This window comes from Vanrija albida, assembly GCF_041260175.1.
Source record: "Vanrija albida strain AlHP1 chromosome Unknown contig_5, whole genome shotgun sequence".
Classification (NCBI taxonomy): domain Eukaryota; kingdom Fungi; phylum Basidiomycota; class Tremellomycetes; order Trichosporonales; family Trichosporonaceae; genus Vanrija; species Vanrija albida.
The window spans coordinates 1,053,086-1,080,896 of NW_027191424.1; the positions used below are offsets into that span (position 1 = coordinate 1,053,086).

The following is a 27,811-nucleotide window of genomic DNA, read 5'->3' on the forward strand; positions in this document are numbered from 1 at the left end:
GGACATTGCTCGTTAGCTCGGTTCAGGCGCCCACTCTTCAACACAACACCAAACAACCCGTCCGTCTCGTGTATTAGTGGCCTGTATCCATCCCAGCGTCTGTCCGAGGGCTTCGACACGTTGCCCAACGACGACATCCCCTCCCTTTCACCCACCGCATCGAGTGTTTGACGCGCCAAACCCGACGCCTCCCCCTCCCCCTTCCCCCTCCCCCCAGCTCCCACCGCGACACCATGGCCGCCGTTCAACGACGAACATCACAGCGGTCTGAAGCCGGCCCAAGCAGCCATAACGGCGACCGCAGGAGTAACAGAATGTCGACCACGTCGGGCTCAAGCAGCCAGGCCGAGCCCGACGCGAAGAGCATTGGACAATGGCGTATTGGACGCACCATTGGCAAGGGATCATCAGGTGGGTACTCGACTCGTGCGCACGGCCATCATGGCGCATCATCATCCATCCCATCACTCGCCCCATTCCCCCAAGTGATGGAAACTGACGCTCGTCCCCTCTCTTGCTCGTGCATTCCCATCACACAGGTCGCGTAAAAGTTGTCAAGCATAACCTCACGGGTCAGTATGCCGCCGTCAAGATCGTCCCAAAAGGTCTCATCATGTCATCACGACTGTCGATGAACGAGGCCGGCGCACGCGCCGACAAGCTTCTCCTCGGCATTGAGCGCGAGATTGTCATCATGAAGCTCATCGACCATCCCAACGTGCTCTCGCTCTACGACGTGTGGGAGACCAACACCGACCTGTACGTTGCTGAACCCTGAAGCCCGCGACGACGCGTAAAACTGACAAGCCACCAGCTACCTGATCATGGAGTACGTTCCAGGAGGCGAGCTGTTCGACTATCTCGTTAGAAGAGGACGCCTGCCCCAGTCCGAGGCCCTGCACTACTTCCAGCAGATCATCTTCGCCGTCGACTACTGCCACCGCTTCAACATCTGCCATCGCGACTTGAAGCCTGAGAACCTGCTCCTCGACCAGGACAAGAACATCAAGGTTGCAGACTTTGGCATGGCCGCCTGGCAGGCCGACGAGCGCATGCTCGAGACGTCGTGCGGAAGTCCACACTACGCGTCTCCAGAGATTGTTGCGGGCAAGGCCTACAATGGCTCGGCGAGCGACATCTGGTCCTGTGGCATCATCCTCTTTGCTCTGCTCACCGGCCGTCTGCCGTTCGACGACGACAACATCCGTACCCTTCTCCAGAAGGTCAAGGTCGGCCACTTTGAGATGCCCGACGACATTGTTGGCCCGGCGCGTGACCTCCTGTTCCGCATGCTGGAGAAGGACCCAGAACAGCGTATCTCCATGGCCGAGATTGTCTCGCACCCCTTCTTCCTCTCGCGTCCTCCCCGTTTGACCGGCTCCCGTGAGCTCCCAGCACCACCAGCATTAGCCGACATGGCCCGTCCCGTGGCTGCCCATGAGATCGACCCCGACATCCTGTCTAACCTCAAGACGCTGTGGCACGGCGCGTCCGAGGGCGAGATCTACGCCGCACTCATGAGCCCGGACAAGACGTGGGAGAAGGCAATCTACCACCTCTTGGTCAAATACCGTAACCGCCATCTCGAGAACTACAACATGGACGACGACGACAGTGACGATGACATGTCCGAGATGGAGAACCGTCCCCGCCCTCACGACCGGCCCTCAAGCCGCAGCCAGCAGCACAAGGCGCCAAGGGTCGAGCCAGCAAGGAAGGTTGCCCGCGTCACCCCCTCGCCCCAGCCTAGCCAGCAGTCCCGTCGCAAGCCCGTTCCGCTCGCTGAGAACGAGACGTATGGCAACGCTACCCCTCCCCCACGCCCGCAGGCCCCTACTCCCAAGAAGGCTGCCGGCGATGGGGCTGCCCCTGTTACACGTCGTCCCTCAAAGCTTACTGCTCCTCCTCGCACAGCGGCACAGCACCCTGCAGGCCCCCGTTCACCCGTCGGCCGCTCAGCAGCAGCACCGGCCATCACCTTACAGGAGGCTACTCCCGTCAAGGACGCTGTGTCGGCCCCCGTTGCCCAGGTCTCCTCGAGCCGCCCGCGTTCTGGGGAGAACGCGTCGGGCCCGCCGCTCTCGCCGCCTCAGGTCGAGAACCCAGAGCTGCAGAACTGGCTCAACCAGATCTCCAACCAGCTCAACGAGATCAGCATTCGTTCCTCGACGGCATCGAGCAACTCGGCAAACTCGGCGTTGCAGACTCCAGAGTTCCAGGCCTACATGGCCTACATGTCCGCGCAGTCGCCAATTACATCGCCTGTCGCCGACAAGGCCGAGTTGGGAGCTCTCGCCAACGACTACGACCAGTTCGCCGACGCTGATGACGACGAGACAGAAGCTACCTCGCTATGCGACGTCTCTGTGGACCCTCACGCCACCGCACGCATGTATGCGCCATCGCCTGTCCCCCAGTCTCCTATGACTGGCCTCGGTCTCGGAGCTGCCCCCCGTGCGCCATCCCGCAACAGTGCTCCTCCAGTCTCTGGACGTTGGAGCCAACAGTCTGCTTCTGCTGGCTACCGCCCGCCATCCCGAGGCTCGACCCACGCGTCCGAGTCATCTGCGTTCTACACTCCCAGCCCCGGATTCAACGCGCAGTTCGACATCCCCACCCCCGGCCGCTCACCCGCGGGTCCTTCCGCTGCCGTCCCCCTGCCAGCAGTGCCTGCCCAGGTCCTCAAGGCGAACCGTTCGGCCCCTCGCCCACCCCCCAAGACGGCTTCGCGTCCCGCTCCCCCACCGCCGCGCTCTTCCGTCCGACAGCACGAGAAGGTCGAATCGCTCCTCGGTCGCGACAACTCGTATGTCATGGTCGGCTCGGCCGACGACATGCCCGAGGACCGAATGGCCAGCTGGGGAAGCAAGAGGGGATCTGCCCTTAGCGCGCAGCTTGGTGCCGACGGTTTCGGCAGCATTCTCAAGAAGCGCAAAAAGGCCCCCGTCGAGCCTGCTTCCCCCGTCATCCCTTCGTCGGGATCGCAAAGCGGCCCCAAGAGCGGCTGGTTCACCAACATGTTTGCCTTCAAGCCTGCTGCGATGGAGATCCGCGTCAACAGCATCGACATCAGCGAGGCTCGTGACAAGACCCGTCGTGCCCTCACCGCGCAGAACGCTCGTGTCACTGTTGTTGACATCAACGGTGTCCGTGGCTTCAAGGTCAAGATGGACGACTCGCGCGGCTTATACGGCGAGGTTGTCAAGGCCATCCGCTTCCGTGTCGAGTTCACTCGTGCGGCCGCGGGCTCCAAGGTCTACACGAGTGTGTCACTCACCCTTGAGAAGGGCGCCCAGTCGTCCTTCAAGGCCATGTACACCCGCCTCCGGGATACGCTCCAGTCCGACTCAGCCCCTTCGACGCCGACCGACCGCTCAAAGTACTCGTCGACGTACTCGAAGCGCGCCTCCATCACACACGGCTCGTCATTAGCTCCCCCCGTTCAGCGTCCCAGCATTAGCAACCCCACGTCGCCGTACTTGAACGGTGTTCCCCTCCCTAGTACCATCCGGTCATAATTGGTTTCTCGGCGCATTGCCACCCAACACTTGCCCCAACCACACAGCACACGAACCCCACGCACGACCTTCCACCTTGCACGGATACATTCGCACCACACCCATTGTCTCCCTTCTCCAATGGACTCATTCCCCCGACACATACCTGGACTCTCATTGCTCCATCATTACCCACTCCTGTGAACTTTTTATGTTTCCCCCCGCCTCGGAAGGTTATTATGTCTCGCATTGTTAGCGTAGTCGACAGCAGCTCAACCGCAGAGGCTGCAGTATAGGTTCCTTGTTCTCAGGTGTATCCCGAGTCATAGATTTATGCCATGCCATGCACTCATGACGAAGAACGAGGAGGGAAGGAGAGTGCCACACTTAATTTGGATCCGTTGCCACCACCAGAAAGTTCGGTCCGAACCCAACGTCATGAAGGACGGCAAGGGAGCGACCTTGTTGACCTCGACGACGCTCATCTCGCAACCCAACCCACATCCACCCTCGCCATGGCAGAGGGCTTTCCATCACTGAGCCATGCGCCGTCCGCATTTCCGCTCCCAACGATAGCAGAGGACACGCTGCACTACGTTCTGCACCTGCCGGCGTCGAGCACGCGCACCGAAGCCGACGAGGTGGCTCTCGCGACGCTCATCTCGACGTACGTCGAGTCGCTGCTCACGCACCCGTGGCTGTGGAACAAGGACGCATGGGAGCTCAAGGCCGGGCACGGCAAGCTCGAGGGCACGATGCGCGTAGGCGACGCGGTCGACGACGAGTGGCTCGTTGTTTGGCTCCTGCGCGAGGTCAGCAAGCGCTGGCCCGAGCTCGTCATCTCGTGGGTTGAAGCCCTGTATGAAGCTAACAACCAGCATCCGCGACTCGGACGGCGAGTTCCTCCTCATCGAGGCGGCGCACGAGCTCCCGGCGTGGGTATCCCCCGAGAACGCCGACAACCGGGTGAGTTGGGCCTCACTAGACCGACAACTGACAGCCCAGCTCTGGCTCGCGGGCGGACACCTGCACCTCCTCCCGCTGTCGGTGCGCTCGTCGGGCTCGTCGGTCCCCAAGCAGCTCGCCGACGACAAGTACGACGACGCCGGGCACGCGGTCGACCCGGACGCGCAGGTGACCGAGGCGGACGCGATCGCCGCGGTCCGCACGGGCAAGTACCAGGCGCCCGATGTCGAGCGCGCCGTGTGGGAGCGGATAGCTTGGTGAGCTTAATGAGCTCAAGCATAGCTTACACCCAGCTACCCCGACGCGCTCAAGACGCACCAGCACCGAACGAAGGTCTACCTCCCCGTGCCGATTGCGCGCGCGCTGCGCGAGGCGCCCGAGCTGATCCAGCGCGCCGTCGAGGGCTTCTACGTGCGCGACCCAGCACAGCTGAGGGTGGGTTGAGAGCGAGAATGAGCTGACGCCAGGCCGCCGCGCGCATGACGCACTTCCCGCCGTCGCCGAGCGTCCTCGCTTCCGTGCTCATGAGCCGCGCGGCGTACGCGCAGCTCCAGGGCCAGGTGTTCCACCCCCCGCGCGTGTTCGGCCCCGAGTGGCACGTGCCCGAGGGCGACGAGGACGAGCACCGCTGGCGCGACCTCGGTGTCAAGGTCGCGACTGGGTTCGAGATCATGTACCGCGAGGGCGGGCGGAAGGGGCGGACGGCTGATGTGAGTGCGGGGCTTTGGCCGCGCTGACGCCAGGCCGAGACGAGCACGGCGGGGCTCGAGAGCAAGCCAGAGTACCAGAAGTACATTGCGGATCTGAAGACCGCGGGATTCTTTGGAGACGAGCTCCAGGGGAGCGCAAAGTGGAAGGAGAGGGAGCAGGTGGCTGCCAAGGGCTGGATCGATGCGCAGTCTTCAGAGTGAGTTGTGGATCTGATCGGCGAGCTGACAGCGCAGCACGACACAAGAACGGCCATCATTCGCGTACCTCGTGGACAAGGCGATCGACGCCGGCGCAAACGTCCCCGTAAGCGAGCTCGAGGTGTCCAAGGACAGCCCCGAGGACAGCGACAAGTGGCTCGAGATCTCGCCCGACGAGCTCGACACGCTCATGACGCGCGCGTCTGGGGCCAAGACCGCTGCGTCTGGCGAGCCGGCTCCCAAACTCGACGACGAGCAGGGCAAGGCGTTGGCTGATCTGGCGAGCAAGGTGCAAGAGTTTGTCGGCGGCCAGGGCGACATGACGGGGGCGCGGTTTGCAGAGTGAGTTGGCGGTACAAAATAGAGCACAACTCATGCTCCCAGTGAGCTCTCGGACGAGGACATGGACACCGACTCGGAGGACGAAGAGGCCAAGCCGAGTGAGGCGGAGCGGCAAGAGCGCCTCGCCAAGCTCGTCCCCTCGCTCCCTGCTGAGGAGTGGGGCAGGAAGCAGCCGGCGCACGAGGACGTCGAGATGGCACCGTCTCACCGCCCGCAGAGCTCCAAGGAAACGCCGTTGACAGAAACCCTCCTCCCGAACAAGATGCGCCCACCCGTCTTCTCCAAGCCAGAGTACGACGGAGTCGTGTCCGATTCGTCTGACGAGGAGGACGACGAGCTCGCGCCGGCGGGCACTCTGGGGCGCAAGATTGGCCAGATGAAGTGGGCCGACACGGCGCCGGAAGCGACCATCGAGGAGATCGACGACGACGAGGACGAGGGAGCAGGCAGTGACAAGGAGGACAAGGCGCGCGCCAAGTCGCTGCGCTTCAACGACAGGGACATTGACGAGCAGATGCGCCAGCGTGTGTGGGGCGCCGACGACGAGCCGGAAGAGACGGCCGGCGACGACATGGACGTCGACATGGGCGAGGAGGAGGAAGAGTTTCTCAAGTTTGCGCGCGAGTCGCTCGGCATCAGCCCCGAGCAGTGGGACAGCATTGTCAAGTCGCGCGAGGAGCGTGGTGGTGAGTTTCGGGCTGAGGGGTTGTGCTGACGGCAGCGTTCGTCCCCAAGCCAAGCACGAAGGCAGCTTCAGCGTCCACCTCGGCGGCGGCGAAGAACGCCTCGCTCCCAGTGGTGCAGGCTACCGAGGTCGAAGAGCCACCCCGCGCGCCAGACATGTCACTCAACAGCTTTGAGAGCGTCATGGCGGCGATGGAGGCCGAGCTGGCGCGCGCCAACGCCGAGGGCGGGGCCGCCCCCGCACCCACCGGACCGCCGACGGGCGCCGGCGCCGTGCCGTTCGTGTCCAAGAAGCCCAAGGCCGCCGGCACGCCCAAGGCAAAGGGCAAGCTCCGCCCAGGCAAGGGCAAGGCGTCGAGCTTGATGACGCTGCCGACCGAGGACGACATCGACAACATGGACGACGAGGCGCTGGCCGCCATGGACGCCGAGCTGCGCCAGGCGCTGCGCGACGCCGGGGCCGACTCGGACGACGAGCTCGGTGCCGGCGCCGACGAGCCCGCAGAGGCCAAGAACCTGCAGGGCGACGCCGCGGCAGAGTACAAGATGATGCGCGACCTCCTCGAGAGCGCAAAGAGCGGGGGCGGCGCCGGCGCGGCCGGCAACCTCTTTGGCCGGCTGCAACAAAACAAGTAGACCATCCAACCTGTATCTATACTGATGCCATGCATCATGCTACTAGAGCCAAAACTACTGCTACACCTAGGCGCCGTTGGCCTCCTGCAGGTCGAGCGCCGCCTGGGCAGCGTACACGACCTTGTCCTCCTCGAGCTGCTCGATCGACTCGGACAGCCGGAGACGTTCGTCGTTGAGCTCGGCGTACCGCGCCTGCAGGTCGCGTTCGCGGCGCTCGAGCGCGGCAACCTCCTCGCGCTTCTGCTCCAGACGTGCGGGCCCGGCCGCCTCCTCGAGCGTGCGCAGCATGGTGAACGTCTCGAGGTCGCGCTGCGCCTGCTGGATCTGGTCGATCGTGTCGACAATGGTCGTGCGTGCCTTGGTGTTGAGGTTCTGGTAGCCTCCCAGCTGCTTGCCCAGCTTCTTCTCGGCCTTGGCGGCGCGCGTCGCGTCGGCAACCATGCGGTCGCGGCTCGAGCCGATCATGCTCTCGTACGCGGCGGCCAGCTCGGCCGGCGACAGCGTGGCGGGGTCGACCCAGGCGTTGTGAGAAGGCGAGAAGACGTACGACGACGACGTGGAGACCCACGACTGGGCGTACGCCTCGTCCTCGTCGGCCGCCTGCGCCGTGATGACGATGCGGAGCTGGTCGTCATTGGCACCGGGGAGGCCGAGCGCACTAGCAAGCTCGGCGTGGATCTCGGCCTTGGCAGCAGCGACGAGGTCGTCGTCGGGCATGTCGTAGTCAGACGCAGTGTTGCCCGGGGTCGATGTGCCAGGCAGAGGGTGCGCGATCGAGTCGTGCTTCATGAGGTTGGCCATCTCGATGTTGATCCGGCGGACAGCAGCGGCGATAGCGTCCTCGACCTCGTCGGTGGCAGCGTCGAGCTGACGGAGCAAGGTGCGAGTGTCGACGTTGGCAGGGCGAGGGAGGTTCTTCTTGACGACCGAGCTGCGGCGCTCAAGCTCGAGGCGCTCCTCCTCCTCGCGGGCAGCCTTGACGCGGGCGTCGCGCTCGGCGGCATCCTCCTCTGTCAATTCGACCTCGTCCTCCTCAATTTCCTCGTCCTCATCCTCGGCCAGCTCGAAGTTGTTCTCCGGCTTGGGAAGCGAGGCGAATCCAGCCTTGAGAGCACGGCGCGCGTCCTTGATGCGGCGGCGCTCATCAGCCGGCGTCTCGCCCCACGAAGGTCCGGCCTCGTTGATGCTGAGGTTGTCGCGCATGGGTGTGCGGAGCGGGGTAGCGCCAGCACCACGGGGCGTAGGAGCGAAGCCGCCGTCGCGGGCGGGAGTGGCGAGGGGGTTGGGAGTCGCCGCAATGTGCGAGCGAGGCGTGGCCGACGTGTAGCCCGTGCCAGCAGCCTCCTCGCTACGCAACGGCGTGTTCTCGTCACCAAACAGAGGCGTCTGGACGCTGCTCATGAGACGCAGGTTGCGCGCCTCAGCGAGAACATTGTCCTCGGTCGCCGCCACACGGGGAGTACGCGCCATGCGCGCCTTGCCGAGGCTCTCGTACTCGCCCACCAGCTGGTTGGTCGCACCGTCGGTCTCGACAAGGCCGCGAGCGGTTTCGCCAGCCTGGCCGATCTTGACAATCTCCTCGAGCTCGCGCTCGCCGACCTGCGGGGTGGGGAGGTTGAGCTTGCGGCGACGGACAATCTGCTCCTGCTCCTTAAGCTTGCGGATCTGGGCCTCGCGAGCCTGGACGAACTGGGTGGCCGACCCAGGCTTGCCGCTGCCCTCACCGCCATCCTTGCGACGCTTGGCGTTCTTCTCGTCCTGCTCCTCCATGTCCTGCTTGCGCTTGCCTTCGAGCTGGCGGAGCGTCTGGCCAACAGGCGCGGCGTACGTCTTGGAGCGCTCCTCGGCCGTGTCGTAGAATCCTGGCGCCGGCTGCTTCTCGAAAGGAATGTCGGCGTTGTAGTCCATGCCCTTCTTCTTGGGCTTTGCGCGGAGGTTGATACCGGCGGCCTTGAGCTCGCGCTTCTTTTGCAGGAAGGCAACGCGGCGTGCCTCCTCGAGCTGCCTCTCACGCGCCTTGCGCTTGGCCTTCTTGCCCTGCGTGTTGGCGAGACGAGCACGCGCTTCCGAGAGCATCTCCTTTTCGTCGTCGTCCATGTCCACGGGGTCTGGTCGGGCCGGCCGAGTCTCCGGGTCGGGGTCGATCTCTCCAGGGCGGAGGCCGCGCACGTCGGAGGCAGGCTTCGAGCTTTCGTTCTCGCCGTCACCGAGTCCAAGCTCTTCGTTGTCCTTGGCCTCGGCGTCGTCCAGGAGCTTCTGGTATCGTTCCAGACACTGGGTGGCCGTACGGCCTACAATCGGGGCAATTGTACGCCATTGTGTTGGCATGAGTTTTGCGAGGTGCAATAGCTTCTCATCTTCCGTCTGGATGTCAGCTTATGGTCAATCATCAAAAGCTCACCTTCGACCACTCGACCTTCTTGATTGAAGGATCCAACCACTCGTACCATCGCGCCTTGCACTGCTTGGGCGTCTTCCTGACAAGGAGAGACGAGATACGAGCCCATTGCTAAAACAGTCAGCGAAGCTCAGGTGTTCAAGCAAGCAGCCAGTAACTCACGTTCTTGCCGTACTTGGAGATGGCGGCCTTGAGAATCTCATCCTCTGAAGCGGGGTCAGCTCACGCAAACCACTTCCAGCATCAATACGTACCCGTGTTACGCCAGACACCACCCTTGATGATGATGCGGACCTGCACAGGTCAGCAATAGATCCAGCGTCGGCAGCCTTACCATCTTGATGTTTGATCACTCTGGGTGCAGGCAACAGCGACGTTGGTGCACTTTTTTCCACCAAATCCCGGTCCGCTGTCGTCTCCGTGTCGATACAGGTCACCTGAATCGCGTAGAAGGAGGGTGACGGGTGGGTTGAAGGTGATTGTTGTCGATCAGCAGTTGTTCGAGTGATGTTGGAACAAGTGGAGTTCCTTGGTGGCGTGAAGGTTGGGCGGAGGCAAATTGAGGCAGTTGGGTGTCGGGCGCCTAGAATTTGTGTAGTAGGCGCGCGTGATACAGAAGGATTATCTATGAGGTCATGGATTTCCGGCGATCGACCTGTGATAGACACTGATGGCTTCTTTGTTCTCTTCCCCGTTTCCTTCCTCGCAACACTTTGATCATGACCTGCACTACAAAGGGACGTACATGTTCTCTTCCACAGCGCCACCGCATCAGACGCCATGGCGCTGACCCAAGACTCACCTCGCACCGACTTGAACACACACAGTCGAGGCCTCGGCCGTCGCCTGAGGGGCCCTTGTGCTCACTCAGCAGGAACTCCACAGCTTACCGGTTATCTCCTCTTACCAGTTTGGCGCTAATAGCCCCCTTTAACGAGAAGCAATGCTCAAGGTCGTTGACCGTCTTGGGGCGAGACTAACGGTGCCCCCTTGCTCCACCCACTCGCACCACCTTCCCCACGGCGAGCCGTCGTGAGGGCCAGGCCTTGAACCTGCAGAAAGACTGGGAGACGGTGGGTACCCGTCACGCGAATTGTTCTAACCCACCAGCCTCCTCGGCACGCACGGCCCCAACAGGTTCCTGTTCAACTCGGTCCGCGACCTCGAGACGAGCACGTTACTTCCCATCACCGGGCTGGACCTAGCGCAGGTGGCAGCAGGAATCGTCCCCCTCACCGGGCCCTCTCGAACCCGACGATGAGGCCAAGCCTGTTGTCACCATTGGTCAAATGGGCGCCCTTTTGGAAGAGAGGTAGGTTCCCAGGTAACCCTCACCAGCCCAGGACGGCGTAGCCCGGGTGGCTCTTGGTGGGCTCGGTGAACTGCAGAACTGCAAGCGGCTGGCTTGAGGTTGGGGGCTGATGGCCAATGGTATGGCTCTGAATGAGTATGGCATGAGTCGCAATCTGGACTCTGACGCGAGCTGCCTGAGGGCCTTCCCGGACCAGCGCTGGATACCTACATCATCATCAAGACAGCGACTAACCTACTGCAGATGGATTCGGTCCTGGCAGCGAGATACCCACCAAGTCGGAGAAGGATATCTTCCAAGCTGTGGGCTGTCCCATCCCTTCGTGGCGCGAGCGGACAAACAGCTTTGGCCTCCCTTATCTCGAGGTGAGGCGCCTCCAGACGCCACTTCGCTTACTGATGCCAATTCGAAGCCCATTCAACGCGCGTGCCCCACGCACTGGTACATTCTGGAGCGCCGGAATCTCTTGTCGGCCGTTGCGTGAGATATCTCGGTGCTTGCTTCTGATGGGGAGGGCTGGTAAGAAGGAGTGGTCAAACTCTAAGAAGCTTGAGCGACTGGCGACTGTGCATGGAGGTTTGGGGAGAAGCACGCCAAGCGCTGATCCATGAACGCCATCTGGCGATAGAGGCAGGCGACATTGTTCACCTGGTGAAGAGTCGGAAATGTCAGTCGGGTACGCTGGAGCAGCCGAATGCCGAGTGCAAGAATCTTCGGCTGTGGATCCTCGGGGTTAGTCGGGCTAGGCTGGCTCTGCGTGGCTGCCATGTGCCCGACCAGTCGTCATCGAGTCATCGCTCTATATCCGCCCAAGGCTCGTCGCATGCTCCGAGCTCTTGTGTGCTCTGCGCTCGCTCCGCTCTGCCTGTTGCAGTCAAGCTCGGAAGGCGTGGTGTCCCACGCCGGACGGACGTTGCGTGGCCTGGGTCGGTCATGATTTGTGCGCACACCATACTTTCAGGGTCGTTTGGATTTTTTTGATCCCGTGCCGTTCCAAAGGCGAGCAAGGCGTCGGACGATGGCGTGACGCGTTTTGACAAAAGTTGGCTGCGAGTCAGTGGGCGGCGTGGCACGGCGGCGTGGAGGGAGGGCGATTCGGTGCGTGTGGGGGCACAAGGACGGACGAGGGCGTGCGACTGCCGAGCGCGCGCGCCCAGCCAGCAACCAGCCAGCCAGCCAGCCAGCATGCAGGAACGGGGGAGCAAGCGCTTTTTGCCCCGGCCGGCCGGCCAAAGCTCTTCCCCCAGCTTCGCCCCCTGCCTTCCCTCCCCCCCAGGGCCACCAACCTCCCAGCCAGCCGCCAAAGATTCAAAACGCCCTCCCATCGTAACATTTCTCTCTCCTCCTTCCTCTCTTTCCTATCTCTCTTCTCTCTCCTCCAAAAACCCCAACAAAACCCAAACAACAAGCACAATGACCGGCGTTATCAACGGCAACGGACCCGCCCACGTCCTCGCTCCTGGCCAGTGAGTAGCTCACCACATCTCGCCCCCACCATCATCGCACCCAAGGCGATTTTGCGCACGTTCGCCCCAAGCCGCTAGGCGCTAGACGCGACACGGACACGTCGCTAGCCTGGACCTCACCACTTTTCCTCCCCTCGCCTCAGTGTATCGGGGAAAGGCAGTCACTGACACACCACGCAGCTTCCTCTTCACCTCCGAGTCGGTCGGTGAGGGCCACCCCGACAAGATCTGTGACCAGGTCTCGGACGCCATCCTCGATGCCTGCCTTGCCGAGGTAAGTAGGCGCGTGGGAGTGCGTGGTACACACGACTGACCCGAAATAGGACCCCAACTCCAAGGTCGCTTGTGAGACCGCCTCCAAGACTGGTATGATCATGGTCTTCGGCGAGATCACCACCACCGCCAAGCTCGACTACCAGAAGGTCATCCGTGACACGATCAAGAAGATCGGCTACGACCACTCGGACAAGGGCTTCGACTACAAGACCTGCAACGTCCTTGTTGCCATTGAGCAGCAGTCGCCCGACATTGCCCAGGGTCTTGACCACGGTTCGCTCGAGTCCCACGGTGCCGGTGACCAGGGTATCATGTAAGTTTCGGAATCACGCCATTGCTGCTGCGGAGACGGAAACTGACGATCCGCAAGGTTCGGCTACGCTACCGACGAGACCCCCGAGTTCATGCCCCTCACCATTGTCCTTGCCCACAAGCTGAACAAGGCCCTCGCCGACGCCCGCCGCGACGGCTCGCTCGGCTGGCTCCGCCCCGACTCGAAGACCCAGGTCACTGTCGAGTACAAGAAGGACGCCGACGGAGCTGTTGTTCCCCTCCGTGTCGACACTGTCGTCATCTCGACCCAGCACGCCGAGGAGATCACCACTGAGGAGCTCCGCAAGGAGATCCAGGAGAAGATCATCCAGAAGGTCATCCCCAAGAACCTCCTCGACGACAAGGTCGTCTACCACATCCAGCCCTCGGGCCGTTTCGTCATTGGTGGCCCCCAGGGTGACGCTGGTCTTACTGGCCGTAAGATCATTGTCGACACCTACGGTGGCTGGGGTGCCCACGGTGGTGGTGCCTTCTCGGGCAAGGACTTCTCCAAGGTCGACCGCTCGGCTGCCTACACTGCCCGCTGGATCGCCAAGTCGCTCGTTGCCGCCGGCCTCGCCCGCCGCGCCCTCGTCCAGCTCTCGTACGCCATTGGTGTCGCTGAGCCCCTCTCGATCTACGTCGACACCTACGGCACCGGCAAGAAGTCGGACCTCGAGCTCGTCGAGATCATCCGCAACAACTGGGACCTCCGCCCTGGTGTCATTGTCAAGGAGCTCGACCTTCAGAAGCCCATCTACCGCCAGACTGCCGCCTACGGCCACTTTGGCAACCCCGACTACTCGTGGGAGAAGCCCAAGACCCTCAAGTACTAAGCTACTTGACGGCTTGTCGCATCTGTTCCGGTCACCTCCTCACATCCATTTGGGACGCCACTAGGCCCCACGCGCGAGTTCCACCTCGCACGACACCGCCCTACCATACTATACCACCGCATAGCACACATTCCCAACATAAATCGTCATATATTACCCACACCACCCCGTGAGTCGGCGACCAGCGTCGCTGCGGCCTCGTGCCCACGCAATACCCGGCCACCCTCTACTCTGCGCCAATAGATCTTGAATAGAGCCGGCCTTCATTTGGTGTTATGAATGGCTTCAACCGCCACGATGGCGAGGCAGGCCGCGCGCGCAGCGTGCGGTCTGTAGCAGCAGCACGTGCAGGAGACTAACCAGTGGGGAGTGAGTCGTCGGCGGTCGGTGCGGCGGCCAGGGGGTGACGACGACGTGGAGGGCCGGGGCGGTCGGCTCGGAGGCGGCGACGAGTCGAGGCAGATTGCGATGGGAAATGCAGCACGACATGGATAGCCGGGGTATCGTGCTGATATCGTGATGTGCCTGGGGGGGTGACGCGGGTGAGACTGGGAGGGGTAAGGTGCGAGGGGAATGCAACGCGCGATGGAGAGCGGCGCGCAGCGCGTCGAGCAGCCACGCTAGACGCGCGAGGCAACACGTGGCAGCGTGGCGGCGGCGCGGCGGCGGTTAGCTGTGAGTGTCGCAGAGTCGCCCATAGCAGCTGCAACCCACGCTGCAGCCAGCACCCCAGACATGCATCACGCCAGCTCCTGCACGACCTGCTCTACAGCCGCGCCGTCGCCCTTGGCCCACTTGCCGTCCACCTTGGCCATGTACCGCCCCCTCGCGCCGCCGCCCTTTACGCGCGCCTTGTCCTCGCCGGCAAGGAGCGTCTTGAGGCGCTCGAACACGGCCTTGGCCTTGTCGGCGTCCTTGCTCTGGACGAGGAGGAGCGCGGGCGGGGCCACGGCCGACGTCAGCACGAGCGTCGCGTCGGGGCGGGCGTCGCAGAACGCGCCGGCCACGGCCGACAAAAAGTCAAAGTCGTGCGTCGCCCTCTCGGCGCGGTGGAGCGTGACGATGGCCCCGTCCTTCGCGGCGGCAGCAGAGGCGACGAGACGCGCCAGCTCGCCCTTCATCGCTTTCGCGGCCTCGGCCTGCTCGAACCTATTCGCCTCGATGCGCGCGACGCGCTCGTACACGTCCGCCCGGCCGACATTCACCGCCTGCCCCGCGCGGCTGAGCTCGCGGCTCGCGCTGGCGAGGTGGGCTATGGCGCGGGGCCCGGCGACAAAGTACAGCCGCGTCGGGGTGCTCGAGGACGGCTGGGTCGCGGCGTGCGGCGTGCTCGGCGGGAGGACGTGCAGGAACGAGACGTAGGACAGGTCCGGGCACTGCGTGCCGCAGCACGCGTTGCGGTCCACGCCCGTGATGTTGCAGTGGCGGATGACGCCCTGGCGTTGGCGTTAGCGCGAGCTGCCGAAGGCAGCGAGGGGTGGCCGCGACACCGGTCATCCCCCCCGCGCCCACTCACCCCAGTATAGTCCTTCGGAATGCCCCGCTCCTCGCGCTCGACGTCGCCCGCCCGCTCGTCATCCCGCACCCCCTCCCCCTGCACAGTCACGTCGATCCACACACGCAGCTGCTCCCTAATATGCGCGTTGCACTCGGCCTCCACGGCCTCGGCCTCGGGCCAGGTAAGCCCGCGCGGGAGCTCGACGTACGGCGCCTCGGTGGACGGGTGCTGCCCCATGCCCCACGAGAGGGTGGGCAGCTCGCGGCGGTCCAGCACGGCGGAGAGCAAGTGCTGCGCCGTGTGCGTGACCATGTGGTCGAGCCGCCGCTCCCAGTCCACCTCGACGGAGGCCTCCAGCCCAGGGAGGGCGGCAAAGTCGACCGCAGAGCCGGGGGGCACGCGCACGCGGTGCACGGCGTCGAGCCCGCGCCGGACGCACGCCTCGATCGTGAAGGCGTGCGTCCCGCCGTTGGCGTCGGCGACGCGCAGCACGCCTGTGTCCCACGGCTGGCCGCCGCCCTCGGGGAAGATGACCGTGTCCTCGAGCTCGACCTCCCACAGCGCTCCGGTGGGCGTCGCGGCGCCGGAGGGCGCGGCCGACGAAGACGGCGTCGCCTTCTTCCGATCGCGCCCCTTCTGCGCGAGGGGCACGTCGGGCGCCGGGTGGGCCGCGACTACCCGCCGCGTGAGGGTGCGCAGGAGCGGGTCGCCTGACGTGGGTTAGCTGGGCCATGCGCACGGGGGGCAGTAGGCGTGGGGGCCGACTCACGCTGGCACGCGAGCAGGCCGACGATGCGCTTGGCCGGCAGGGCGGCCGGGTCAAAGTGGATCCGGCTGTAGTCTTTCGGCGTGGGCGTCGCCGGTAGGGCGGGGTGCAGGTCGTATGTCATGGCGGTGGTGGTGTGTCCTGCAGCCGGGCGATCGGTTTACTTATACACAGCGCTCGTCAGTCGTAACGAGCGATTGGCCGATGGAAAGTGCTCGTCGATGCAATCTCCAACTCGGTTATCTTGGGCTTTGGGCGGCTACGGTGCGGGCGGCTGCGCCACGGAGACATCCGCCAGCCGCCCCTGCACTTGTTTTCCCATTTCAGTGGCATCTCTCCCATTTAGCAAGTCGCTCTTGTACCCAATTTCCCATTACCGCTGCCCATTGCTCGCTGACAAACTCCCCCACCACTCTTGTCCGCACATCATACTACTCGACACAACATGGCTCGGTTGCGCAAGTCCTTTGTAGTGCTCGCCGATAGGCCATTGCTCTGCGCTTCGGCCGGAGGCCGCAAACCGTCCCCGCCGCTACGCGGGAGGACAAGTTTGGTAGCGGGTGGGGGGAGTGGGTAGGTATGGAGGTGTCAGTTCCACAACTCTTCGATTCCATTCATTCATCATCATAGCTAGCGACGGCGCAGCGAACGGAGTGGCCGCGTGCTCTGGGGCGTGCCATCGGCGCCGGCGCCAGCACCCGCGCCAAAGCTGAACGTCGGGGTGGAAGGCGCGGGCGTGCTGCTCAGCGTCGGCGTCGTGGGCCCGCTGGACGGCGCGCCAAAGGCAAAGGTGGACGAGGATGAGCTGGCGCCGCCAGCACCTGCGGCACCGGCGCCGCCAAAGCTGAACGCTCCGCCAGCAGGGGCAGCAGCTGGCGCAGGAGCGGCCGCGCTCTGGCCGAACGAGAATGATGGAGGGGCGGATGCAGGATTGCTCGATGCTGTGGTAGATGCAGTAGTGTTGTTGCCGAATGAGAATGAGGAAGTGGGCTGGGTGGGCTGGGACGGGGCCGATGACGAGTTGAAGCTGAAGCCGCTCGGCTTGGCCTGCGCGGCTGGGGCTCCGCCGCCGAACGAGAACGTAGAGCCAGCGGCCGCGGCGCTGGGCGTAGCAGGTGCAGCTGGAGTGGCCGCCGGAGTCGAGGCGCTTGACGATCCAAACGAGAAAGATGACGCGGTGGCTGTGGGTGCGGCCGCCGCAGGAGCGGCAGCTGCAGGCTTGGCCCCAAAGCTGAACGACGAGGTAGCCGACGCGGCCGGCGTGGCAGCGGGCGCCGGGGGTGTGGACGCGCCTCCAAACAAGAAGGCGGGCTTGGACGCCGCGGGCGGAGCCGAGTCAGCGGCCTTGCCAAAGGAGAAGGACGAGGCTGGTGCAGAGGCAGGGGCCGAGGGCGCCGCAGCCGGGGCGGCAGGCTTTCCAAACGAGAACGGAGCTTTGGCGGCGGGCTCGGCAGGAGTAATCGAGGGCGACGCAGCAGGTGTCGAAGCTGACGAGCCGAACGAGAACGCGGGCTTGTCGGCCGGCTTGTCCGCCGTGGCAGGTGGGGTAGAGCCAAACGAGAAGGAACCAGCAGGCTTGTCGGCAGTCGCAGGTGGAGTCGCAGCAGGTGGAGTTGCAGCAGGAGCGCCGAAGGAAAAGGTCTGGGGCGTCGAGGTGAGTGCCGGCGTCTCAGAGGGTGCCTCCTTTGACGGGCTCATGCGAGACAAAAGGCTGCCAGCAGGCTTGGCCGCGGGTGCCGCAGCTGGTTTTGCTGTCTCGGCTGGCTTCGCGCCGAACGAGAACGGGGCAGCGGGCTCGGCAGCCTTGGACTCGGGAGCCTTGGCCGGCGACGCCGACTTGGTGCCGAACGAGAAGGGGGCGGGCGATTCCTTGGCCGCAGGAGGCTCGGCAGCCTTGGTCGTTGTCCCAAACGAGAACGGAGCGGGCGAGTCCTTGGTGGGTGCAGAGTCAGTAGCCTTGGCCGTCGAGCCGAACGAGAATGGCGCTGCCGGGGTGGCCTCCTTGCCCTTGCCCTTGTCGTCCTTGGGTGGAGTGAAGAACGACGGGACCGTGCCGTCAGCCGGCTTGTCGGCCTTCTCCTTTTCGCCAGCCTTCGGGGTGCTAAAGAACGAGGGAGTCGCGGCCGGGGTGGAGGACGAGGGCAGCTCGGGCGCCTTGGCGGCCGGCGTCGGCGGCGCCGATGACGCGGGCGAGTGGCCGAGTTTGGCCAGCAGCTCCTCCTGGCGCTTCTGCCTCCCCGCCTCCGAGAGCAGACGGGGCGAACCGAATCCTGCGGGCGAGTTGAGCCGGCTGCGCGCTGGCGAACTGAGCGCGCTAATCTGCTTGTCGAACGCCGCCACGTTGGTGTAGTACGGCGACTGGGCGCGGGCTGGGCTCGTGGTCTTGCTCTTGCTCGCCTCGTCCTTGCTCTTCGGGGCGACGACGCTGTTGCTCAGGCCGATGCGTGTCGAGGAGAAGCTGCGCGAGACGGACCGCGCGGCGATCGTCGCGGCAGACACGGCAGTCGTGCGCACCGGCACAGGTGAGGCGACGGGAGCCGCCTCCTTGCGGCTCAGCGGCGACTCGGTGGCCCCGCCCTCTTGCCACCCGAGGCGCCGCTCGCCCCTCAGCCGCGCGTACTCCTTCTCGTCGAGCCACACGCGCACGAGCGCGCCCGACTCGGAACGCGCGTCCGGATGCTCCGAGTCCGCGGGCATGCGGTACTTTAACGTCGGGACGCGGATCTCCTCCTGGCGGTACCTTTGGCCCGTTGTCGTCGTGAACCACTGGACACCGGCAGGGTCGGTCCACGTCTTGTTGACCTCGACCTTGCTAGCTTTGCCGTACAGAGGGAAGCCACCCGGCGCACCAGTGTTGCGCTGGAGCGTAGGCTCCGGCACGGGCTGCTTGGGCGACTCTTCCTCCGACTCCTCGTCCACCTGGATGTCCTCAGCCTCCGACTCGTCGCTCGGAGACGGCGAGTTGCGCGCGCGCTTGCGCGGCGAGTCCTCCTCCACTCGTCCACGCTTCGCGCGCTGCGACGCCGTTCGTCGGGGTCTCGCCTCGGGCTTGGCATCCACCACCATGTCCTCGTCCTCGCTGTCCATGATCTCGTCTTCCCGGTCGTCCTCGCTCGCCATGTCCTCGTCCTCAACCTCATCGATGACGCGCGCCTTGGCCCTGCGGCTGCTCTTGTACCGCCGTGTGATGGGTTCCGACTCCTCGCTCTCGCTGTCCGTGTCGCCGCGGCCACGCTTCTGGGCCGGGACGCGTGCGCGGCTCGGTAACCTTGCACTGCCGCCCGCCTTGGCCGTCGACGGCCCGCGGCGCTGGGGCGACCCGCGAACTGGCGAGTGAGACTGCTTCTTGCGTGACAGGTTCCGGGTTGGAGAAGCTCGGGAAGAGTTCTGGCGCGACGGCACGAGCCTGGTATCAGTCAGCGCTGCACGCGACCATACACCCACCTCTCGTCATCGTACCGCCTGTCGGCGCGGATCCTGGGGCCGTACTTTGCTGGCGAAGGCGCGGGCTGCGAGGGGCCAACGTCGCCGCTCTGCATCCTACGCAGCCTGTGGATGACGCCGTGTCCCCACTCGTCGACCTCGCGCTTCTTCTCCTCGATGCGCTGGCGCTCGGCCTCCTCGGCGGCGAGGCGCTGAGCCTCGCGCGCCTCCTCGCGCCGCCGCAGCTCGGCGGCGGGTCTCGCAATCATCCATGGCCGCTTGTCCGAGTCGGGGATGCCTGCGCGCCTGCGCTGCTCGCTGCGGGGTCAGCCTCGCTGGGTGGCAAAGGACTCACCGCCGGTAGTTGATGTGTGCTTGCCGCCGCTGACAGTGCTGGACGAGGGCTCTGTACGCGAAGTACAATCCCAATCCGATGGCGACGGATACGATTGGATACGCCCACATGAACCGCACGACCTTGAAGAGGTAGCGGAACATAGTTGGGAGGGCCGTCGAGGCAATGTTTGTCTGTGAGAGAGTGAGTTGTTGGAGGATGGGCGAGTTGCGAGGCGGAAAGGAAGGGTTGAAATCCGGGTGGGCTGAAATTCCAACTGGTGGCGCACCCAACGAACAATGACGCACGAGGTGAGTGGGGCGACTGTCGCACTCGCACGCCTCACACACACAGACGCTGCTTAAACCCAGATGTATAATACATGCATGAACAATGGCGTGGCAGCTGGCAATCTATAATCACGGTGCTCTCTACACGCATCACCTGCGCTTCTTGGCCTGGTTGGGGTTCTTGCGGCCGTGGCCGATCGAAGGCATGTTGTGCCCATGCGACCGTCCCTTGCCGCTCATGCCAACCGAGATGATCTCGGGCATCCACTGGGAGTGTCAGTTGGCTATACAGGTCGCATTCCTAGCTACACTCACGTCTGGGTCCATCCAGCTGCCGTCTCCCCTTGCGGCGCGCTTCTCCTCCTTCTCGCGCTCGCGGCGGTTGACACGGACCGCGTCCTGCCACTCTGCCTGGTCCTCGCGCAGGATGAGGCCTGATCCCGCCTTGATCTGGCCCTTTGCGCGGCCGGGCTTGGGGTCGGGGATCGAGTATTTTGTGCCGCGGAGGTGGTACTGGAAGTTCTTCTTGAGGTGGACCGTCTGCTTGCCAGTGACGGCGTTGGTGGAGACGGTCGTGCGCATCAGAGTTGCGTTGCCGCACGACGGGCAGAAACGCTTGCTCGAGTCCTTGCAGATCTTGAAGCAGGCGTGGCAGCGGAGGACCCACGAGCGGACCTTGCTGATGCGCTTGCCAGCCTCGCCGACGAGGCCGAGGCCCATGCCGAGGAGGACGTTCTGGACAGCGTAGTCTCCCGTCATACAGGCCGCGGCGAGGGGAGCGGCGGCGGCGCGCTTCTCGTCGGGGAGGAGGCCGAGGTCGTGCGAGCGGTGCTTCTTGACGTTGGTGGGGGTGATCCACGCGCCGCCCTCGTCCTCGTCGTCCTCGTCCCACCCGGGCACCTTGGCAGGCGCCGCAGGTGCGGGGGCGGCGGCCGGCGCAGGAGCCTCCTCCTTGGCCTCGGTTGACAGCTCAGCAGTCGCCTGGGTGATTGCCTCGACAGTGGGCTCAGCGGCAGCCTCCTGCTCCCCGGGGGCGTCTGCGCTCTCCTCGCCAGCCTCGACCTCGACCTCCTCCTCATCCTCCTCGTCATCCTCTTCCTCTTCCTCCTCCTCCGCCACCGTCTCCGTCACCGCTTCGGGCTTGTACAGCGGGGGCAGCTTCTGCCCAGGCTCGGTCCTGATCCTCGCCGTGCCGTTGACGAGCGCCTCGTACTGGTACGTGAGGGCGACGACGCTCAAGTCGGTCTGGGAGAGGACGGCAAAGTCTCCCGTCTTCTTGGCGAACGCGACAACCTTGGACATGGCCTCGGGCGACGGCGGCTCGACGCGCACGTCGACGCCCGTGAGCTTGAGGTGTTCCCAGTGCTCGCGCGCCTTGGGGTCGCGCAGCTCGGCGAGGACGAGCGGGGTCGTGTGGAACGTTGTCGCGAGGTGGCGCACCGGCGTCAGGCTGAGGAGCGGGCCGGCGTCGAGGATGAGGTGCTGGATCTTGGTCGGCTCGGGCTTGCTGCTGGTGGCGGCGGGGGTCGTCGAAGGGGCGGTCGAAGGTCCGGCGGCGGGAACCTCGGCAGCGGGCACCTCGGCCGGCGCCTCGGCGGCTGCCGGGGCCACCACGTCCTTTGTCTCTGATGCTGTTGCTTGACGCGCGGCGGCGCTGTAACTGAACGTGCTCATGGTGTGTGTGGAAGTCTTGTCAGCAGGCTCGAGAACATGGAACATTTGTGATGGACCAGAAATCTTGACGAAAGCTCGCGTGGCGAGACGGAGGTCCTTTAAAGTCCGCACCACGTGGTCTCCGGACATGCTAACCCGAAAGGTGGCCAATCAGCGCGATTCGATTCCGCGTCGGCCGAAAAACTAACGGGCGACTGCTGGCGGTCGAGTTTCAAAGTCGGATTCGAGCGAGTCGTCACCAACCGGGCCGACATAAAGACAAGGATCGTCCATCTCAACCTCCATCAACACCCACCCGCAACACCAACACTACCACAACAATGGCTGCCAAGACGTGAGTCTGACGCGCAGCACTGCCCGCCTCCCCGCTAATCCCCCACAGCTACAAGATCGCCGTCCTCCCCGGAGACGGTATCGGACCCGAGATCATCGACCAGGCCGTGCGCGTCCTCAACGTCGTGACGGACAAGTCGGACCTCAAGCTCGAGCTCACCTTTAAGGACTTTGGCGGCATCGCCATCGACAACCACGGCACGCCGCTGCCTGAGGACACGCTCAAGGCGTGCCAGGACGCCGACGCCGTCCTCTTTGGTGAGTTGGCCCTCGCCGTCTTCCTTTGGCACCAGCTCACGCAACCCAGGCGCCGTCGGCGGCCCCAAGTGGGGTGTTGGCAAGGTCCGCCCCGAGCAGGGCATCCTCGGCCTGCGCAAGGCGCTCGGCCTGTACGCCAACATCCGCCCGTCCAACTTTGCGTCCGAGGGCCTCCTCAAGCACTCGCCCCTCAAGCCCGAGATTGCCAAGGGCACCGACATCATTGTCGTGCGCGAGCTCATCGGCGGCATCTACTTTGGCGAGCGCGGCGAGCCCAACGAGGAGGGTGTCGCGTTCGACACTTGCACGTACACGCGCCCCGAGATTGAGCGCATCACGCGTGTCGCGGCCCAGATTGCGCTTGCCGCCAACCCGCCCCTCAAGGTGACCTCGCTCGACAAGGCCAACGTCATGGCCACGTCGCGTCTCTGGCGCAAGGTCTTCACCGAGGTCATGGAGAAGGAGTACCCCCAGCTCGAGTTTGAGCACCAGCTCATCGACTCTGCTGCCATGATCATGGTGTCCAACCCGCGCAAGCTCAACGGTGTCGTCGTCACCGAGAACCTGTTTGGCGACATCATCTCGGACGAGTCGTCGGTCATCCCCGGCTCGCTCGGCCTCCTGCCCTCGGCGTCGCTCGCCGGCCCGCCCGATGCCAACAGCACCGTCTCGGGCATCTACGAGCCCATCCACGGCTCGGCGCCCGACATTGCCGGCAAGGGCTGGGCCAACCCCATCGGCACCATCCTCTCGGCTGCGCTCATGCTGCGCTACTCGCTCGGCCAGGCCAAGGCTGCCGACGCGATCGAGGCCGCCGTGCGCAAGGTGCTCGACTCGACCGAGGACGGCGGCTTCGACTTCCGCACCCGCGACCTCGGCGGCCAGAAGTCGACGACCGAGATCGGCGACAAGATTGTCGAGGTGCTCAAGGAGATCCTCTAAAACCGCGTGCGGCGCGGACGGCGTGTAGGCAGGCCCGGGCCCGGGCCCACGGGCATAGCATCGGTGTTGTGTAGTAGCAGTCATGCAGCATAGTCATAAGGACCGAGTGGCAGGGAGGGGGGGGGGGGGCTGGGGCTGGGGCAGGAGGGCAAGAACGTCGCCGACGAGCGCGACCTCGCCGCCTGTCGACCGGGGTGCACTCGGCCGGCGCCTGCCACAGACGATCAGCTGCCCACCTCTCCCGAGACGCTCGTCCGGGTGTGAGGTAGAGCGCGCCGCGGCACAGCGGCTGCGCGCCGGCGTGCCGAGGTGCCGCGCGCTGGCTATGCCTCGGCGGCGCGGCTCGGCGCGGTGGTCGGCGCGGCGGTCGGGGCGGGGCGGGGGGACGGCAACGCGCTCGGCGTGGTACGGGTACCGTGTCAGTTCAGTTGTCAGTAGGCTACCGCTTGGCAGGTCGTGGCGGCGCGACTGTGGCGTGCGGCTCTTGACCATGCTACTCCACGCTCAGTGCCACTCTCGCTCCATGCCACTCCGCTCATGCCACTCAACGCTCAATGTCAGTCTCCACGCCATGCCACGCTCAACGCCCAGCCACGCTCAACGCCCAGCCACGCTCAATGCTACGTCTGGATACATGCGGTAGGTTTATGATTTATAGTACAGTCATCACAGTCGTCCTCGGTGTCGCTCGGCGTCGCGTCGCCCACGGCCCTACACCTGCATCTTGCTGCCGATCTTGCTCTTCCAGCCGGGGGCGCGCTCGAACCCGTTCTCGCCCTTGCCGTAGTCTGAGAGCGCCTCCATCACCTGGCGCTGGTTGTTGAGCACGAACGGGCCGTACTGGACCACTGGCTGGTCGAGGGGCTCGCCAGCAATGAGGACGAAGCGCGTCTCGCCCTCGGTGCCGTCCGGGCGCGTGAGGAGCACGCCGTCCTGGTCGTCCTCTGCGCTCAGCACGGCCGTGTGGTACTTGTCCACCGGGGTCGCGTCCTCGCCGATCTGGAGCTTGCCCGTGATGACATACACAAACGCGGTCCACCCCTTCGGGATGGGCTGGAACGCGCTCGCGCCGTCCTTGGACAGCTTGTAGTCTAGGAACCAGCACCCGCCGACCGGCCGCACGAAGCCCGTCACGCCGTGGCTCTCGCCGCTGATGACGGTGACGGTGACGCCGTCGGCAGGGTGGGCCGTGTCGATGTCGGCGGCCTTCTTCTCCTGGTACGAGGGCTCGATAAACTTCTTGTCGGCCGGCAGGTCGACCCAGAGCTGGAGCGCCTCGGTGTCCTCGCGCTTGGACGGGTCGGGGTCGAACAAAGGCATCTCGGAGTGCACGATGCCGCGGCCGGCAGTCATCCACTGCACGTCGCCCTTTGCGAGCTGGCCCGTGGTGCCGGTGAAGTCCTCGTGCTGCCACATGCCGCCGAGGACGTAGGACACGGTCGACTGCCCGCGGTGCGGGTGGTCCGGGAAGCCGGCGCCGGGGCCGATCGTGGCGTGGTCGAGCATTAGGAACGGGGAGAGGTTGCGCAGCGCAGGGGTGCCGATGCTGCGGCGGACGGTCGCTCCCACGCCCTCGGGGGTTTCGCGGGCGTAGACGACCTTGGCGGTGGTGCGTGTCGTGGTCATTGTTCTGGTTTGGAGGGTGCGGAGGGTGGAGCTTGTGGCTGAGCTGGTGGCTCGGAGCATGAACTGATGGGAGAGAGTTTTTTGGATAAGAAATGTAAATGATCACGACGTTGTTGCCTGCTTTTATACCTTGCCGAGAGGTTGTGCTCGTCGCTGTGGAACCCGCTCGACGGCGGCGATGACAGCAGATGTGCCGCCAAGATGAGTACGGCCACCCGGCGATGGATAACAACTGGGAACGACGTGCCCAAAGGGGCAATTCCCGGCCCCACTTCCGCCGGAAGCAGGGCCACTCAGCAGCCAAAGAGTAGTCATCCGTCCCAGCGCTGCCAAACGCGCCGACGGCGTGCATCAGCAGCTATGTACATATTGCGCGACCTCGCTCTACTCGCCCAGGTCCTCGACGGCCGCGATAATCTTGCTCTGCATACGCGCCCACTGGGGTCAGCGCGCGCTCCGCCTTCTCGAACAGCCCACCTTGTTCTGGCACGACTTGACCGTGCGGCCCGGCATCGCGGCGGTCACCTCGGCCCAGTTGACGCCGACGCGGCGCGGCTGCAGCGTCTCGTACAGGCGCCGCAGCTCGGCGCGCGTCCACGCCTGCTTGTCGCGCGGGGGGCGGGCGGCGGCGGTGGCGCCAGCCGAGGCGGGGGACGACGAGGCCGGCTTCTTGGCCACGGCCACCTTCTTGGGCTTGCTCGCTGCCTTGGCCGGCGGCGCCTTCTTCGGCGCGGGCTCGGCGGCGGGCGAGGTGCTGGCCGAGCGCTTGGGCGGCATGGTTGGGGTGGAGAGTTGCGAGGTGTTGGGTGGCGAGGATGGGGATGTGGTGAGGTTGGGATGGGGGGGGGGGGGGGGGGGGGCGAGGGGGGGGGGCGAGGGGATGGGGATGGGATGGGGAGGGGGCAGCCGCAGATGGGGCGGCAGCACCGCTACTCACACACATCTGACGAGAGGTGCTCTGGCGCTGGCGCACTCGGCCTCGCCCCGGCCGCGCCTCACTCTCACGCCGCGACGTGGGCAGCGCGGCGATCACGAGCGACGAGCGAGCGCACGACCGCGAGACGATCGGCGGCAAGTCGCGAGAACAGGCGAACAGATGTGGGATGCTCATGCGCCGTCTCGTAGCCGACTGTCGGCCATTGGCATGCAGCTTGCGGGGTGGACTCTGGGTGGACTATTACGCGGCGGGCACGGACGCCGTGCTCGTTGGCGCCGACCGGGGCACGGGCAGTGACAACGAGTCATGTCGGCTTCCCCAGCCCACGGCCCACGGTGATCGCGGCCGCCTGTCAGAGAAGACGAGAAGGCGGCTCGACTCGCCGCACTCACACTCGCTCGTGGCGTAGGTGACATGACGCATTGTACGCCGACCGACGCACAGACCGCCGCGCCCATATCATCCCCAACCGCGCCCATCCTTCATCCTCAACCACCCAACACACCATGCCGCCGCCGCGCCGCCGCGCGTCGACCAGCGTGCCGCTCGCGTCGGTCCCCGCGCCGCCGACTCCGCCCTCGCGCCCCAGAGTCCGCTTCCGCGCCGGCGCCAGCGGGCGGGAGGAGCAAGCGTCGTCCCCCGAGCCGGGGAAGGGCACGCCGCCGCAGTCGCGCTTCGCGTACCCCTCTGAGGAGAGCAAGCCGTGGACGCCGGACGCGCTCGAGCGCCTGTACCGCGCTGTCCTGCGCGTGCGTGGGCCCGAAGAACGCGCTGACGGCCAGAGAGAAAGGTGGGACGTGGTCGCTGAGCACGTGGGGCACGGCGCGAGGGAGTGCGCCGCCAAGGTGGGTGGGGGCGGGGTCTGGGGGGAAGGCTGGGAGGAAGGCTGACCGACACACAGTGGAAGGAGCTCGACGCGCGCCTCGTCCTCGCGGTGCGCGCGGCCGCCGACGCGCCGGCCCCAGAGCGCGCCGTGCAGAGCGACACCGACCGGCTCGGGGACGACGAGTGGGACGGCGACGAGCTGGGCACGGATTTCGACGGCGGCGAGGACGGCGACGAGGACGGCGAGACGGACGAGGAGGGGGGCGGCGGGGGCACGCCGGGGCGCGGAGCTCCGCGCGCCTAGGCGCGTAGCGCGTAGCAGCAGCGATTGTACGGGCATGTGGCATGCACGCGAGCTACTGGCGGCGGCGGAGGCGGTGGCAGCGGCGGTGGCATGGGGCTGGGCGTTTGGCGGTGGCTGGACACGTGCCGCGCCCAGGCATGCTGCATGAAGGCTGATTAGAAACAGATCGCGCGATGTGTGCTGAATTGCGGGGCATGCATGCCTCGCGCGACGCGCGACTGATGCCACGATCCACGATCCGCGATCCACGAGCCACCACCACCAACACAGCCACCACAACCACGACGCCCGACACAACTGCCACTGTCGCGTGTCGCATGTTGTCAAGTGACGGCCTCCATGACACAGGTACCGGGCCAAACCTTGGCTCGTACATTACGTCTGCTGTCGGCTACTGGTGCCACTGACTGCTGACTGCTGCCTCTGCTGCTGCGTATGGCGGTGTCGCCCGCCCTGCTCACTCAGTGCCTCTGCGTCCCGGTCTTCCTCCACCCCCGCTGTCACCCCCACCCCCACCCACTGCGCAGTGCCTCCCCCCCGTCGCCTAGCGACATGCGCCGGGATTCGCACCGGGCCAGAGCGATCCATCCCCAACCATCAGCCATCTCGCGGGTGAATACACAAGCATGATGACAATTCTGTTTGCTGCATAGGGCAGCTGCGGGCATTTTCCTCGCGATCTTGGCGGGATTAGAGTCGCTGTCATGTCGGAAGGAAAGACTGGGGGGTGAGTCGAGCGCCTTGGCGGACAGGGCTCGTTTCATTGTCCTAACTGTGTCGTTGGGTGTTGTCATGCTGCTGCTTGCTAGCTGCTGCTCGCTCCCTCATGAGCCCACGCCGCGACGAGGTCACTTGCACCGGGTCAAGGCCATGACGTTGAGGGTGGAGCTCGGTAGGTAGCCTAGAGCCTAAGCTGCGCTCGCAGAGTATGTGTGAGTTGCCGAAGATGGGTGCAGGTAAATGAGCGA

The 27,811-nt window shown here is 65.0% G+C and overlaps 11 protein-coding genes across 11 annotated transcripts; 5 read left to right on the plus strand and 6 right to left on the minus strand.

Moving 5' to 3' along the window:
* Positions 1-233: 233 nt before the first annotated feature.
* GIN4 (serine/threonine-protein kinase gin4) lies at positions 234-3,518 on the plus strand (the record flags this gene model as incomplete). The annotated part of the gene is made up of 3 exons (XM_069354980.1): positions 234-411; positions 540-759; positions 815-3,518. 3 exons carry the CDS (start codon positions 234-236, stop codon positions 3,516-3,518), a joined length of 3,102 nt encoding a protein of 1,033 aa, XP_069207051.1.
* A 494-nt stretch (positions 3,519-4,012) lies between these two features.
* Q8F55_006522 (uncharacterized protein) lies at positions 4,013-7,033 on the plus strand (the record flags this gene model as incomplete). The annotated part of the gene is made up of 9 exons (XM_069354981.1): positions 4,013-4,341; positions 4,376-4,463; positions 4,503-4,720; positions 4,757-4,898; positions 4,931-5,173; positions 5,207-5,370; positions 5,408-5,713; positions 5,756-6,399; positions 6,435-7,033. The coding sequence occupies 9 exons, from the start codon at positions 4,013-4,015 to the stop codon at positions 7,031-7,033; spliced, it is 2,733 nt and encodes a 910-aa protein (XP_069207052.1).
* Positions 7,034-7,099: 66 nt separating this feature from the next.
* On the minus strand, positions 7,100-9,768 carry CEF1 (Pre-mRNA-splicing factor cef1; the record flags this gene model as incomplete). Its single annotated transcript, XM_069354982.1, has 5 exons — positions 7,100-9,397; positions 9,435-9,542; positions 9,594-9,637; positions 9,686-9,725; positions 9,766-9,768. The coding sequence occupies 5 exons, from the start codon at positions 9,766-9,768 to the stop codon at positions 7,100-7,102; spliced, it is 2,493 nt and encodes an 830-aa protein (XP_069207053.1).
* Positions 9,769-12,156: 2,388 nt separating this feature from the next.
* On the plus strand, positions 12,157-13,633 carry SAM2 (methionine adenosyltransferase sam2; the record flags this gene model as incomplete). The annotated part of the gene is made up of 4 exons (XM_069354983.1): positions 12,157-12,209; positions 12,390-12,483; positions 12,533-12,798; positions 12,856-13,633. The coding sequence occupies 4 exons, from the start codon at positions 12,157-12,159 to the stop codon at positions 13,631-13,633; spliced, it is 1,191 nt and encodes a 396-aa protein (XP_069207054.1).
* A 740-nt stretch (positions 13,634-14,373) lies between these two features.
* On the minus strand, positions 14,374-16,021 carry Q8F55_006525 (uncharacterized protein; the record flags this gene model as incomplete). The annotated part of the gene is made up of 3 exons (XM_069354984.1): positions 14,374-15,069; positions 15,150-15,841; positions 15,901-16,021. The coding sequence occupies 3 exons, from the start codon at positions 16,019-16,021 to the stop codon at positions 14,374-14,376; spliced, it is 1,509 nt and encodes a 502-aa protein (XP_069207055.1).
* A 506-nt stretch (positions 16,022-16,527) lies between these two features.
* Positions 16,528-19,818, minus strand: Q8F55_006526 (uncharacterized protein; the record flags this gene model as incomplete). The annotated part of the gene is made up of 3 exons (XM_069354985.1): positions 16,528-19,303; positions 19,342-19,638; positions 19,676-19,818. 3 exons carry the CDS (start codon positions 19,816-19,818, stop codon positions 16,528-16,530), a joined length of 3,216 nt encoding a protein of 1,071 aa, XP_069207056.1.
* Positions 19,819-20,094: 276 nt separating this feature from the next.
* On the minus strand, positions 20,095-21,618 carry nob1 (20S-pre-rRNA D-site endonuclease nob1; the record flags this gene model as incomplete). The annotated part of the gene is made up of 2 exons (XM_069354986.1): positions 20,095-20,211; positions 20,260-21,618. 2 exons carry the CDS (start codon positions 21,616-21,618, stop codon positions 20,095-20,097), a joined length of 1,476 nt encoding a protein of 491 aa, XP_069207057.1.
* Positions 21,619-21,938: 320 nt separating this feature from the next.
* Positions 21,939-23,151, plus strand: LEU2 (3-isopropylmalate dehydrogenase; the record flags this gene model as incomplete). Its single annotated transcript, XM_069354987.1, has 3 exons — positions 21,939-21,952; positions 22,001-22,209; positions 22,259-23,151. The coding sequence occupies 3 exons, from the start codon at positions 21,939-21,941 to the stop codon at positions 23,149-23,151; spliced, it is 1,116 nt and encodes a 371-aa protein (XP_069207058.1).
* A 711-nt stretch (positions 23,152-23,862) lies between these two features.
* PRN1_2 (RNA pol II transcription cofactor) lies at positions 23,863-24,777 on the minus strand (the record flags this gene model as incomplete). Its single annotated transcript, XM_069354988.1, has 1 exon — positions 23,863-24,777. The coding sequence occupies one exon, from the start codon at positions 24,775-24,777 to the stop codon at positions 23,863-23,865; it is 915 nt and encodes a 304-aa protein (XP_069207059.1).
* Positions 24,778-25,161: 384 nt separating this feature from the next.
* Q8F55_006530 (uncharacterized protein) lies at positions 25,162-25,554 on the minus strand (the record flags this gene model as incomplete). Its single annotated transcript, XM_069354989.1, has 2 exons — positions 25,162-25,215; positions 25,255-25,554. 2 exons carry the CDS (start codon positions 25,552-25,554, stop codon positions 25,162-25,164), a joined length of 354 nt encoding a protein of 117 aa, XP_069207060.1.
* A 666-nt stretch (positions 25,555-26,220) lies between these two features.
* On the plus strand, positions 26,221-26,843 carry Q8F55_006531 (uncharacterized protein; the record flags this gene model as incomplete). Its single annotated transcript, XM_069354990.1, has 3 exons — positions 26,221-26,463; positions 26,497-26,559; positions 26,616-26,843. The coding sequence occupies 3 exons, from the start codon at positions 26,221-26,223 to the stop codon at positions 26,841-26,843; spliced, it is 534 nt and encodes a 177-aa protein (XP_069207061.1).
* Positions 26,844-27,811: the final 968 nt, after the last annotated feature.